General features: G+C 36.0%; 1 protein-coding gene across 1 annotated transcript; it reads right to left on the bottom strand.

Moving 5' to 3' along the window:
* Positions 1-32: 32 nt before the first annotated feature.
* LOC138312827 (cubilin-like) lies at positions 33-8,600 on the bottom strand. Its single transcript, XM_069253581.1, has 7 exons — positions 8,473-8,600; positions 5,586-5,768; positions 3,672-3,776; positions 2,720-3,055; positions 2,079-2,366; positions 1,476-1,808; positions 33-121 (listed from the first exon to the last, which is right to left on the bottom strand). Exons 1-7 carry the CDS (start codon positions 8,525-8,527, stop codon positions 33-35), a joined length of 1,389 nt encoding a protein of 462 aa, XP_069109682.1. The 5' UTR covers positions 8,528-8,600.
* Positions 8,601-15,691: the final 7,091 nt, after the last annotated feature.

Consider the following 15,691-nt stretch of genomic DNA (forward strand, 5'->3'; position numbering starts at 1 on the left):
ATTGATCCCAATGTGTCATTGTTCTTATAGTGCTATAGGGTCACTGTATCTGTTGACGTCCTAAACTCCGTGGATTTTGTTGTTCTTTCTGTCATGTTGGGAGAAAGTAGCGATGATGTTTCTGAAAACATGGAAATGTATTTATCAGTTAATACATTTTCTCGTCTCGGAAAATGTACACATCATTTTCAATGCACTTAAAATTGAAATACAGTTAGGTTTAATTGTTTCAACGATTTATGATCTGTAAATGAATCATACTCATGTATCGTTATTCTATGTTTAGTTTGAAGGATAATTTAAAGATGCTCCACCGCTGACAAATGGTATTTTTCACTATCAAAAACAGGAACAGACGATTTAGTATTTTTCTTTAGTTACAAAAGTTACTTACTTTACACCATTACCACCATTGAAAAGTTTGAGCTTCTTATTTTACTTCAAGTTAAAAATATGAAAAATAATTAATTGCATCCCGAAAAAATTCCGTGGCACTATATCCTATATGGAATGAAGTAATGATTGCGCATGCACCAAAGGCGAGCTAAATTATATCTTATGTCATTTTTTGTGCTAATTAGGCATATATATACACGATTAAACGCCAATTATTGTTCAAATAATGAATATCATTTACGCTCTGTCGGCGGTGGAGCATCTTTAACATCAGTACCAGAGGACGTTAAGATAATTAGACCAAACGGAAACTGGAAAATTGAACATTTAAATAGTCATACAACAATTTACAAAGTAAATAATTATGTTACAGTGAAATAGCTGAGGGATTTGGGATTCGCATATTGTATTCAATATTTTCTCATTAAGCGTAATGAAAAGATGTTCAGCAAAATTTGCCGAAGAATAGGGACTAAACTTCGGGTCGCAAATTCACTCGGTACTTTTACTGTGGCCGGATAATTTACTTATACATGCACAACATATCGGATATCTTAATTTGTGTTAATAATATTATAACTGTTTGATGCATGTTCATAAAAAAATGTTTCTATGGTTGTTAAAAGTAGTTTAGATTATAATACTCAATCTACATTTTTAATAGTTACTACAACACGAATATACCGCAGAATCCCACAACACGCACCACGTGCTTTCGGTCTTCTACAGTTACCGCTTTTAGATATGTTATCGGAACTTCATACCATTAGCAGTGTAAGACCACTGTTTTTCAAAAATTATCTTGAGTTTTATTGAATCTTGAAATTAAACAACTCCTTTCCTGCAACTAGCCGAAGTAAACTGGGAACTTATAAAAACTTTAAGAGTGATTTTGGCACTGAAGTTTATTTATCTTAAGTTATGTCTACAAAAGCACGTGGTGCCCTCGCCAAATTCAAATGTAGAGTGGCTCCTATTCGAAAAGAAACTCGTCGTTATGAAAACTTAGATTTAAATTCTAGAATTTAATTTAGAATGTTATAACTGTCATGATCAAATAAAAACACAATAAAACAAACCTGATTTGATTTCTATGATAAACCCAGTATTTTCTTTATGGTTATCGGTCAGAAACTTAACCACCAATTCTCCCGACACCATTGTAAATTCCTCCGGGCTTGAAACAGTACCACACCGTCTAGTGTTTCCCCACAATGACACAGATAAATAATCACTGCTACAGAAAAGACTTTCCTCAACATCTAGTGCTGCTATTCGAAAGTAAAATGGTTGACCGGAACCGGAAGTTATTCGCCAGTTGCATAAAACTTGAGGTAGATAATGTTGAGGGTATCCAGGAGATGTGATGTTGATGTCTTTTCCGGGAGCCAACACTATTTCTCTAGAGCAGGCTTAAAATAAACGAATGTAATTGTTACATATTTACATTTCAAAACGTAAATAAAAAATACCATTACACAGGTTTGGTCATTCTTGTTCGAATGCATAAAAATAATTCCACTGAAACAAACCAATAAGTTGTTTCTTAAACACTGTCTACGCAAAGCATGAGTCTCCCAGCAGGAATATACAATAAATAAAAGCGTTGTCGAAATTATGATAATTACTTTTTCTATATGTCAATATACCATTGGGAGTTGGAATTTATTCTGAATACTCACAAGCTCTAACATACGCCGGAGAAGACGTCGGACCCTCCTGGAACCGGTGCATGGCACTGACCTTGACAACATACAGCTGACCTTCGTGGCCTCGCGTGCTGATTGGAAACCTTCGTGTCTTAGTGGACAGCGTGATCACAAATCTCTTTGTGAACGGAAGGACGGAGTATCTCACTCTATAGGCTGTTATATGATCGCCTTTATAATTACTTGGGGGCGACCAGCTCACCGTTATAACGTTGTTCATGGCGATAACCTTGACATAAGCGGGTTGTTTCGGAAGAGGAACTACAAAAAGACAAAACAGTTTACTGGTTACGAACTTGTTGCTGATACTAGAGTTTATCAGCTCCGTTTCAAAGCCTTTATATAACGGGGTGAATTTAAGGATCTGCATTAATTGTTAAATTGATACAGGACACGTGGTAATCAAGGTACCATAAATGGTTTACGAATGAAAGGCATGGAATACAGATTCAGTAAATGCAAATAAGACTATTTTGGTTAACTGTTTGGTGACGATGGTTTGGTTCAAATCACAATACGATTGTTTGTTTTAGTTTACTGGCTCATCCCCAGTCATGGGTTATATAATGTATGTTATGTATGCGATATAGTCCACAGAATAAATCCCAACTAACCTTCCGATCGAACCGTAACGTTGAAACCTCGTCCCCATCCGTTAGGCCCCGTATGAAGTGACAGTTCAGTCTCGTTTCCTTGAGAAAGAAATGCACCGTCGGATATATTACACAGCTTTCCGCCATGGTTAACACTCCTGTCTCTGAGAGAGATGAAATCATTTATACAGCTGTCGGCACTGAAGTTAAAATCGTTTATTGTAACACTCAGCACGTAGGATGCATTTGTTGATAAAATCCAGGAGCATAGGGAGTTGTGTTCGAACCTTGTCGGGTAGAATGGTGAAATAACGTTAATAGATGTCTCAGGTTTTACGTATCTGTTACCACCACAACCTGAAAAGTACAACAGATGAATAATACATTAAATGATTGACGTTTGAAATTGCATTTGTTAGCGGTTGGTTGATAATGATCAACGTCCAATTATCGATAGTGAATGTCGGTTGATACGGCTTAACATCTTAGGGACTCTTACGGCCGATCTTCCGTATATGACCCCGGACTGTTTAATGAACGTTAATTTACACAACCATCTAATCTATTTGTTCCTTTGATTAAATTTACTTCCTATTAACAGCCAGCATTTTAGGACGGCCTTATGATCTGCAAGAAGGGCAGCAGGACCATTCTTACACCCTACCAGCAAGGCAGAATCTTTATGTTTATGGCCTCTCGTTCATAAGATCTTTTCTTTCGTGTGTGACAAGTACAGTAAACTTGCAGAGGAGATTTACAGAATTCAAACAGTATTGAAATCTTTGACAATATCTGACATAAGTTCTATTACTAATGCATTCCTTATTACTATCTGTAAGTGCTCAATAATTATTCAAGACGATATAGAATAATATGCGTTCCTTCCCATCACTGTTTATAAGGCTTAACTTTAATTAGAACACAGACCAATATTCATACTCCGTTTCAGATTTGAATATGCTAGTTGACATACCATTAGTTACCCGTACGTATCGAGGTCGTGATGGCCGACTCAGACCATCCGCATTTTCCGCGAAAACCATGATGCGATAAAGGCGACCTGGATGCTCGTCGACAGCTACAAAGATATGTCAGATATGCGTTAACGATCAAATTTTCAATAAACTTTATACAGAACTTGGATGGGAAACACTATCAGTAAGAAGACACAAACACAAACTAACAAAGATATACAAAACAATGCATGGCCTATCACCAAAATACTTACAAGATTTCCTAAATCCTTCCATTAACAATCAAAACAATAATGGCTATGCTCTCAGACAAACAAGAATATCTAAGCCACCAATACGCAGAACTCATAATTATTTTGATATTTTCTCCCACTAATGTGTCGCACTATTAACACTTCTGATTACAATCTCTTTAACTCTCCTTCTCTTTCAGCCTTTAAACATCAATTTAATAAAGATGTCCCAGTTGTAATTGAATCAACCCAAATTTTTGTCAACCAAGAAATTTGTATAGTAATCTTAATTCCCACCTATATATTGACCATTTATCTGACGATACATCTTGTGCTTGTTCTTTTGAAAATGAAACTATATCCCACTACTTTCTCGAATGCCCTTTATATGATCAACAGAGACTTTCCCTGATCACCTCCATTAGTAATTATGCAAATCATAACCATATTGATACCAAATTTCTTCTTCAAGGCTGTCCTGACTGTGACGAATCTATAAACAGACAATTTCTTCAATATGTTCACCTATATTTTGGTAAATCAAGACGTTTTAATCTCTATATGATTTAAATTTGCCATGACAAGCTTTTGAAATAATATTTAGAATTTTCATTTTTAAATTTAGATTTTTTTTCTCAAAAATTATCCAATGTTCACTATATATCATTTGAATAATATTGTATATATTCTATTCTAATTATCCTCTGACAAAGATTTGGAGTATTTTGTTGAGCATGGTTGTTTTGGTACTATTACTTTGTTTTGTTATATACAGCATATACATATTCTATTAAATATATAAAAGAGCGAGTCCAACACGGTAGTTCCTTCCAGTAAGCTGATATTTTAATCAGATAGTTGTTGACATTTTTCGACTCTAGGCGAGTCGTCTTCAGAACAACAATCAAGAGTCGAAACATGTCAACAACTATCTGATTAAAAAATCAGCTTACTGGAAGGAAATACCGTGTTGGACTCGCTCTTTTATATATTTACCTGGATTACAAGTGAGGCCTCTGTATTCTTTTGAATCCACGGCCAGTTCCATCAAGAATTTCTACATTTTCCATAACCCAGGACGTTGCGCCTCAAACCCCCGTAGTGATATTCTATTAAAGTATATATACGTGGTCGTTTTCAATTATTTTCAAGAAAGTTTACAGTATTGAGAGCAATGACAAGTGTATATATATACACATGGACTGTTGGTCATTGTCTGTCAATATCTGAGTAACATGTGGTATGATATTACATGTTCTTGTAATAAAAGAATAGCTGTATTTAATTTATATGTGTGATGTGTGAATGCAAAAGTTATCTCCCTTTAATTATTGTAAAATTTTCATTTCAAAACTGAAATATAATATCTATAATTGATGTCAGTTTAAACTATTACTTTTGCCATCATTGGAGAGAATTTAGTTAGGCTTTGCCTGTTATTTAATCCATTTGACTTGAAAAGATCAATTTAAAAAATATTTCGTGTTTAATCGTGTATATTTAAATATAACAAATTAACACAAAAATGATATATAAAATGATTTGCTTTGCTTTTGGTGTATACGCAATCAGAACTTTATTGCATATCGGACATAGTGATATAGTCAGGTTTTTGATAGAGATATAATACCATTTGGCAGCGTTGGAGAATACTTAAGTCTACCAGACCAGAACACTTACGAATAAGAACAAATGTTTGTCCATTTGTCGTCATGGTGACGCTATCTTCTTCCGGAAGTAGGTTATAAACAACCTGGTAGTGTAGAATAGGACCGTAGGACACAGTAGGAGGGCGCCACTGTACGAGGAAATTAGCACCAACAGACGTTACGCTGACCGACTCTGGCATTCTAGGGGGAGATCCTACACAATGGAAAGATCGATGTCAATACCATACAGTCGATTATTTTCACCTATCTGACTAAACTAAGTGATAACAAGGATCTGTATTTTAATCAGATTGGTACTTTAGGATTTTAAATTCATGCGATGTGTTTATATATGATTAAATCGTCTCTCAATATTTCGAAGATCAAGTTGTCGCGGTCATAGCTTTGTGTGTTTGTTTAATTAAATTAACGTCCTATTAACAGCCAGGGTCATGTAAGGACGGCTTCCCATGTATGCAGTGTGTAGCGTGTGTGAAGTGCGAGATGCGTGTTTTGGGAGACTGCGGTATGTTCATATTATGTCTTTTTGTATAGTGGAACTGTTGCCCTTTTTGTAGAGCTATATCACTGAAGCATGCACAATAACCAACTCTACTGTATATGAAAAAGTATATTCATTACGCAGACTCTAATAATGATTTTAATGTAAATAAATAATGATTGAATATTTACAGCTTAAAATATCGTTTGGGTTCGTCATTGCTATATTTGTATTTGCTGGTTTTTACGTTTGATCATGTTGTATCTCCAAACTGTGATTAACTATTTATTATTGTTGTTTATGGTTGATTTATTGTTTCAGAAGTCTTGCGCATTTCATAACGTGTAAATCTAATCATGTTAGATATTAACTACAGGAAATGATTTATCCTGATGCAATTTTGAATAAATAAAATTAATCTCGCACAATAAAGACTAATTCCAACTCGTGTTCAATCAAAATGGATTTATCATATTTAAGATAGTTTGTCAACAATAATTGTCATTGCCTTTAATATTTTCTGAATAAAATGTGAATTCCAAAAACACCGACGACCAGGAATGGTTCATTAGATTAAAACACATATCTTTACCACTACGTTTGTTAAATGACATGACAATACACCATAAAGGGTCATATGTTGGTGACTTTTGGCCAATCAAATTGCTGATAGGAAGTACATTTAATTAGTACAAAGGTCGCCAGAACGTAACACATTCAGTTGTCATATCTCTATTAAAATTTGTTTGTTTGTTTGATTATTTTAACGTCCTATTAACAGCCAGGGTCATGTAAGGACGGCCTCCCATGTATGCAGTGTGTAGCGTGTGTGAAGTGCGAGGTGCGTGTTTTGAGAGACTGTGGTATGTTCGTATTGTGTCTTCTTGTATAGTGGAACTATTACCCTTTTTATAGTGCTATATCACTGAAGCATGTCGCCGAAGACACCAAGCAACACACCACACCCGGTCACATTATACTGACAACGGGCGAACCAGTCCGTCCCGCTCCCCAGGTGCTGAGCGCTAAGCAGAAGCTACCACTTTTATAGACTTTGGTGTGTAAGATTACTAAGCGCATCTTCTGTACTGTAAATGACCATAGAATTTATATGATTTAAGAGAAATCCGAAAAATGTTAATTTCTTATTTTAGTATGTACGGCTAGGTTCCGGAGAGTCCGGGTCCTATTTGGGGATTAGAAAGAACGAATATGGCATATAAAACATGGTGAACTGGAACCAGATGAATTTGTATCGTTATCATTCCTCTCATACGATAATAAGCCAAGCAACAAAGCGACACGATACAGGGTGGAGAATCGAATCAGCACGGGGTGAGATTTCAATGGACTGTATTATATTAACATCAATTTTCGATCGAATGTCTGCAGGATTATCCCTGAAAGTTTCGCGCCACGATTGAGAAGAGTTTCGCACCCCTGGAGAGTGTTGACGATGGCCAGTACCGAACCATTTCATGTGAACTGTGATAAAACTCCTCGCCCAGGGTGACAATCATTCGATGATGACTTTAGTCCTTTTACATCAACTAATGTGAGGACCGTTCTTTTTACAAGTGATTCACAACCAGATCGCCAGGATCGTAGACTTAACATGCCTCCATCGTTGATCCAATCCAAATCCCAAAATTTCATGGATACCCAAATTGAGGACGCTGAAAAATTCTTACGGGACTTTGAATCATATATGACAGTTCAAGGGGTTGACACATCTTCAGAACATAACATTTGGAAAATACACATGGTTTCAAGGACTAGACCGACTATGCACGGCATCTTGGAATACGATGAAATTAGAATTCCATTCTATGTATATCAGATCTGCCCCTTCGAATGTATCCGTGGAGACCCGGGTTTTTAATGACTTAAAGCTGTCTCCAGGGATGTGCATTGAGGACTTTTATTCATCCATACTTAAAGTGGGGACCAAACTCAGTAAGTCACCTATGGACATGTTGGCAAAATTTACGGATGGATTACCTCCTACGCTTCAATTTTTTGTGAATTCTAGTCAACCACGTACCCTCGAGGATGCCAATCAGAGTGCCAGTCTAGGAGACTCCTTTGGGTATAGATCACAGGCCTTACCAACACCTTCGACAACTAACACGATCCTTAAACTGCAGATTAAGCCTTAGCTAAAAGACAATGCAGTGAAGAGGGTACCAGAACCCTGTGTTACTCCAGACATACGGACCAAATTAGACATGCTAGAGAAGAAATTATTAGACTTAGAAATGTCAAACAGGGCTCAATCTCAACCAAAACCTGATGTTCGTAATCACAGGCCTAGGTCAAACCAGATCACTTGTTTTAAATGTCAAGGTCAAGGCGCAACTTGTAAGGATATGAATGTTAATCATATTGGGATTACAGGTGAAAAACGAAAACTTACCTTTCACGGAATATAGTTGGAGGAAGACAAACAGATAAGTCAATCCATTTGACATGATTATTTCCGGATAACATAATCTTGCATTAAGAATTCTGTTAATATGTACAGCAATTCCGTATTTCAATAAATATCAGGACTCTGAAATAACATATGGAAAAAATTACTTCATCATCATTTTGGAGTGTTACAATACTGTAATATTGGTGTTATTGTCCTTTTTATAACGCTATAGTTTGGAATCCCTTCATTTTAACATTTTAAATACCTAAGCTTATTTAACCCATGTGACCTATAATGACGCATCATTTAAAATAAACTTCTATTAGACAAAATCAGCAAAACAAAAATTATACTTTTTAATTTTGGTATGTCATTACAAATTATATATTTAATTATAATTGAATATTCTACAATGGACATACGTTAATGCCCTAACCAGAAGTTATTAAACGATCAGTCATTAGCGAAAATCAATCTTATACCATCATTATTTACTATTCATGGTTGGTTTCGCCTGCTATCAACGTTATTCCTATAGTGCAAAGTTATGATACGGAATAAACATATTTGTTTCAACTGAAACAAAGGAATGATTTCTTACCTGATGGTTATTTGGATGATAAATCATATCGTCTTTCCCGCCGATCAGGGGGTTTCAACGTACCTAGTTATGCTGTTACCTAGATCCCTCCTGCCGATTATGATATTACACCAATTCCCTTGACCACATTTTGACTAGTTCTTCGACAAGTAAGACAAATAGTGTACTAGTATATAGGTTATTACAGTCGAACAGTTTGTTAAGTCCAAAATGACTAATGGTTGTGTAGTGACCAATAGAAGTTTTACTGTAAGTGATAATGGTTGTGTAGTGACCAATAGAAGTTTTACTATAAGTGATAAGTCAATGTGCCAGGTGATACAGTACGGAAACAAAGGTACTGGTACATCCTGCAGGTTTAATATTTATGATAAAACTTACCGATAATATCGATGTTTTGAAAATAGAACAAAGTTCGATCTAATTATATTTAATAAAAATGATATTAATATCCATTCTAAGAATCTTGATGGTACAGTTCAGTTCATTTCTCTTGTAAAATATGTTTGCAACAGAAAATGTAAGTAACCTTTTAATGTTAAACTGACCATGCTCAGCATGATTATGTTGACTAGTGAGGACTCGTGAAGGGAGATAACCAATTGCAAGACAATGTGTGATAGGCTTTGTTATTATCAATTGAAGGGCTATACTTGACCCCGACACATCTAAAACTGACCCATCCTTTGTTGTTCGTCCATTATCTTCCACCCACACCTGTCATCGTGACGGTGGATGTAGATAAGGTATCTCTATTTTCGGTACCAATGTAATCTATCTTCATTATAATGTCAAGATTATAAAAAAGAATAAAATAATATCCTTATTAAGTTATCATTTCGTTTCTTAAAATTATCTCACAACATATAATTACGAATAACCTTCTAATGACGTACATACTGCTCAAATGTAACGGATTTTTTTTCAAGTTTTATTATAACCAAATGTGATACAGCATATAGGCAGCGAGAATAAGGATGGCATGAGTGGCATATTTTATATCCTGTTGCCTTAGATACAAGTCAAGTGTAAGTTAGAATATCAGATACATATTAAAGCGAATAGTCGGGCAAACAAAGGCTAAAATCGGTAAAAATGGTGTAAATATATCCAGTATAATTTCTTATGAAATAGAAAAAATATAATCTCCCATCAAAATCGCTCTGTATGCGAAAAAATTAATATATATTTTAGGAATCCTAATGTGTCCTCCTGACCGGCTATCAGTGCAGTTCAATCTTAACGCATGGGAAACATCCACCAGCTCTCCGTAGTAAACAAAACATTGCTACCGTAGTTTTGAACACAAAAGGTTTCCGCCAAAACAACCAACTGACTCTCCTAAAATGCGAAAGGAAAGGCAATGGAGCAGTGACAATCCCAACATATGACTCGGTAAACATTACGACGCGTGGAGTGTTAATACAATTTTTTATAGTGAAGAGAACAGTTCAAACGAGCACGCAGCTCTGGATCGCTACTGCACGTACCTAACTAACTTAGCTGATAGTGAGTGAGATCATTACGTTTATTTTAAAATGCTTTGTTCAAGGAAGTAAATTAGTCCTATTAAAATAACAAATGTAGATTAAGGATGAACATGAGAGTTTGTTTGTTTGAATTGTAAAGTAATTAACAGCCACGGTCATGTAAGAACGTCCTCCCATGTATGCATATGTTTAATGCGTAATGAAGTGCGTGGTGTGTATTTTTGGAGAATGCGGTACATTTGTGGTTATCACACCCAAGTAACTAAATGTCTCAAGACATGATACAAAGTACATCACATGTCGGAGAAATCGTAGTGCTTAAGTATGTGTGACAGATGACCTTCAGTGCACAATACTATGTGCTCCACTGTAGAATGATAATCACATGTATTGTATATGTCGGGATTCCCCTCCTGGAAAATTGCTGTATTTGTAAGTAGAAATTAAAAAAAATTCGGGCCAAATTATAGGTTTGGAAATATGTGCGGTAATATACTCGGAAAATACCGGAAAAATTGTTATTACCTGTAATCATTTTCGGCGTAAAAATATTGGGCTTTCGTTCACGCAATTTCTGACGTACCTTATATATATTTACAATGCACGGTAACACTCGATATACTATTGTCCTAGCCGAACGCACCCGTAAAATGAGATTGAGCGTTTTTAAACCTAAAGTTTATCGTATAATCTACCTTGTCAGCGCTTTTTTCAGATTGAGGGGTTGATGCAAAAAGTCTTCATTTTCGAAGTACTACTTGATAAAAGGCAACCGATGATAAGTAATTTAGTTTTTTGAGGATGAATCTGAAATGTTTCGGAAACACAAAATTTTGGATCAAGAATTTTGAATAGACATCTTGAAATCTACAAGCCTGCAGTAACAACCGGTATACTACCAGTACAAAACTATTGCAAAAATTTGTCAATATGGTTTCTTCCGAAAGTGGTTTAACTGATAGTCGATCACAGTTTTAAAAAGGAGGCATGACATGCGGCATTTTCTTTTAGATGTAAGTTGATGATGTATAGCATGTATTGTTACGCAACAAAGGTATACCTCTTTTAACCGAAAAGATTACTAGTATTTGATAAAGATGCTCGACCGCCGACAGAACATGAATGGATATTTATTTATTCGATTCAATGTTCTTGGTGTAATAATCCAAGTGATATATCTCGTGCCTCTCATTAAGTTAAATTGAATATCAACATTTGAATAATGATATTTCCTTTGGTGAATGCGAAGCCATGGTGGTATTCTTTCATTCCATATAGGATTTAGTGCTCGTAATGATCGAAATTTGCAATTTAAATTATTCCTGTTCATATTTTTAAACTTGAAGTAAAATTGAAGCTGCCAACATTTTCAATGTGGTAAATGGTGTAAAGTAAGTAACTTTTGTTTTGTACTAAATCGTCTGCTCCTGTTTTTGAAAGTTAAATACAAGAGGCCCAGAGGGCCTGTATCGCCATGGTTTGTAATGCAAGTAACTTTTGGATACATTCTTTCGTTTCTTTTCTGAAGAATATGAATATTTACCTTAATGGAGACCCTTTTTGGTCACAATCCATGCAGAACTCTAGGACAAGTAGCGATTTATAGAATTTACCTTTATTTCCCCTATTGGGGTCCGCCCCTCCTGCCCCCAGGGGGTCTGAGCCAAAATTTATACAAACTTCCATAAAAGTTTTGATCCCCAATATGTTTGTGGCCAAATTTGGTCACAATCCCATGCAGAACTCAAGGACCCCAAGAAGCGATTTATAGAAAATTCACCTCAAATTTCCCCTATTGGCCTTCGAGCCCCTATGCCCCAGGGGTCAGAGTGGAACAAAGTTATACAAGTTCTGTTCCCCTATTTTCCCCAAGGATGTTTTATGGCCAAATTTGGTCACAATCCATGCAGAATTTAGGGCAAGTTAAGCGATTTATAGGATTTACCTTGGTTTTCCCCTATTAGGCCCCGCCCCTCCATGCCCCCAGGGGCTCAGATCCCAAAATGTATATAAGTTCTTTTCCCCTTCCCCCAATTTGTTTGTTATGTAATTTTAAATATTTATACAATCCATGCAGAACTCTGGACATATTTATACCTGGAAATCCCCAATCGCGGAAAACGTAACGACTGGGGTAGACGACGGACGCTGCGCATGACATAGCTCCGGCCCTTGGGGCCAGTCAATGGCTAAAAATACCATTTTATATTTCAGCGTGGATATCTTTAATCGTACAAAAACAACATGAAAATGTTTGTGTTGGAGGATTGCTAGTGACCAGGAAAACATTATCAAGCTAAGATTTGTTTCAATTAATTTATAAATATGTTTGGTTGTTTGTTTAACAACTAAGGTCATGTAGGACCAAACTTAAGGCAGGCATTAATATTTGGATATAAACAATGTTCTGTATATGTTCTGGATCATACACATACAGAAAAAGGCAAGTGTAAACTAAAACAAAATTTAAATGTTGATTTATATAAAAAAGATTAATAGGATAAAATACTTTTAGCTAAAACACATTGTAGAAAACTCATGCACAATTGTTGTAGACGAAACGAGAGTTTTGCGTTGATATGAATATAAGACGAGATGAATAAAACGTTCAATTTTGTTTAAAAATGCTGATCTCTTTGAGATAATTTGAAAATACGATAATGTTTTCGGCATGAACAAAGTGTACATGTCGGAGACCAGGCTTTTGTATAGTACTATATCAACGTATGTTGTTTAAAATCACGTACAATGCAATAAAGCAAGTTCCACTGTGAGAGGAGGATTCACATGCATTTATGTTTGTTGGAATCTAAATAGATAGGAATGTGTAAAATACGTGGTGTTCCAATTCTATTAGCCGAGAGAGTAACAACTTCAAAATGCGGTCTCTCTAAAATGGACAGATTCGGATTAAGTGTAGTAATTTAAACAGTTTATTTATGATTTTATACCAACTTTGAAATTGAATGGTCATTTCAATGGCTTTGTTAAGCTATTTCAACAGTATAGGTAAAATTTCAAATCTTTTTGTGGACAGGCACCAGAGCATTTATGCTATATCAGAAATTTTCATTCCCCTGTATACCCAATGGATGTATTCCAGAGATAAGTAAATTGAGTCATTTATAATGACAATCGAAATATTCGGATCGAAAGATTTTGATTAATGTGTTTCTTTAGGGTTTCTTGATCATTCAAACCCTTTAAACCGTAAGGAAGTCGGATCAGATGATTGCCTTTTCAACTGCGGTCTTCTTCGATATGGGCAATCGCCCAGACCAATAGCACAAGCTTTTGAGAAAATGGAGGAAAAATCCGGGGAGTCATATTAGTCCTCTAGATCCATTAGATTACTAATTCATTGCATCCGCAACATTATCACCATGTCTTTTTCTTTGTCAGGGCTTAACATGGTTAGGGAAAGCCCTAATTTCTCCCGAAAGGAGGATTACTGTTTAAATATAAGGATTTTTTCTCATGTAAGATAAATTGATATCAGGTGTTTTTTAGCCATGATGGTACTAAACGGTTCTACTCGTACAATGGTGTCGAAATTCAACATTTAGTTCCAGCAAACAAGAGGCCCAAAGGGCCTTAACGGTTATCATCATGACAAAAATGGTAATAGTCAAAACTAAATATATTTTGGTTCACTTTGTCAGGAATATGTCAGGATCATTAGTCAATTTCTTTTTCAAAAAGGTAAATTTCATAGGCCCAAGGGCCTGAACAAATTAGGAAATTAATTAAATATAGTGTCGAAACCCATTGTAGCCATCTTATTTGTGATCAACCAGAGAGTAACAAATTTTTGTCGGGAAAGTCAGGATCATTTCATGCAAGTTTCAGCCAAAGCACCCATTTTGAGACCTCAGATAGTTCCCCATGGTGTTTTCAAGATGGTCAGCTGTGGTGGCCAATTTAAGTGGATTTCCTTCAACCCGAAAGTTAACCCCTTTGTAAGGACCAGTGAATCAGGATTAAAATGCCAGCTTTTCATGCCAATTGATCTGACAACGGTGAAAACTTAGAAGAAGTTCAAAATGTGTTTTCAAGATGGCGGCTGTGGCGTGCCATCTTGGAAATACCAAAATCTTTACCTAAAAAATTTTGCATTTGGTTTTCAGGTCAGGATCAATTTTATGCAAGTTTTAAGACAATATTCATTGGTAGAACTTGAGAAAAGTTAAAACAGGTTTTCAAGATGGCGGCTGTGGCGGCCATCTTAGATTTCGGATCAAAATCTTTACGAAAATAACAACACTTTGTTGGTACCATCAATGTAATCAACATGCAATAAGTCAAATCGCATTTTAGATTGAGAAGAAGTTCAAAATGTGTTTTTCAAGAATGGCGGCCAGTGGCCATCTTGGATTTCGGAAACCCGAAAATGTTTACACTTTGTTTGGGCCATGTCAGGATCATTTCATGCAAGTAGACCAATCGCACCATTGAGGGAGACTGAAACCTTAAGTTCAAAATGTGTTTTCAAGATGGCTTAGAATACCAAAATCTGTGAAAATCTTGCATTTTGGATCGTCATCAAAAAATTTAACCCCACTTTGTAGGACCATATCAGGATCATTTCATGCAAGTTGTTAGACATCAAATCACAAAACAGGTAGGGCCAGAGAAGAAAGTTCAAGAAAATTTTTCAAGATGGCGGCTGTGGGGCCCCCCCTTGGGGTTCAGATCAACCTAAAAAATAAAAACACTTTGTCAGGACCATGTCAGGAAATCTTTCAATGCAAGTTTCAGTCAAATATTTGGTAAAATTCATCCAAGGATTGAGAAGGAGTAGGATTTTAAAATGTGTTTTTTCCCCAAGATGGCGGCTGTGGCCTCAGCCCCTTGGGGGTCGACCCGAAAAATTTTAACACTTTTTTCCTTCGGGACCATGTCCAATGGATCATTTCATGCAAGTTTCAGCATGAAATCCATCCAAGCACTGGTAGAAGGATTGAGAAGAAGTTCAAAATGTGTTTTCAAGATGGCGGCTGGGCGGCCCATCTTGGATTTCGGATCGACCCGAGAAATAAAAAACACTTTGGCGACCCTATGTCAGGATTTCACATGCAAGTATTCAGTCAAATCGCATCCAGGTGGAGAAGAAGTTCAAAATGTGAAA

Source organism: Argopecten irradians, unplaced genomic scaffold (genome assembly GCF_041381155.1).
Source record: "Argopecten irradians isolate NY unplaced genomic scaffold, Ai_NY scaffold_0485, whole genome shotgun sequence".
NCBI classification, from domain to species: domain Eukaryota; kingdom Metazoa; phylum Mollusca; class Bivalvia; order Pectinida; family Pectinidae; genus Argopecten; species Argopecten irradians.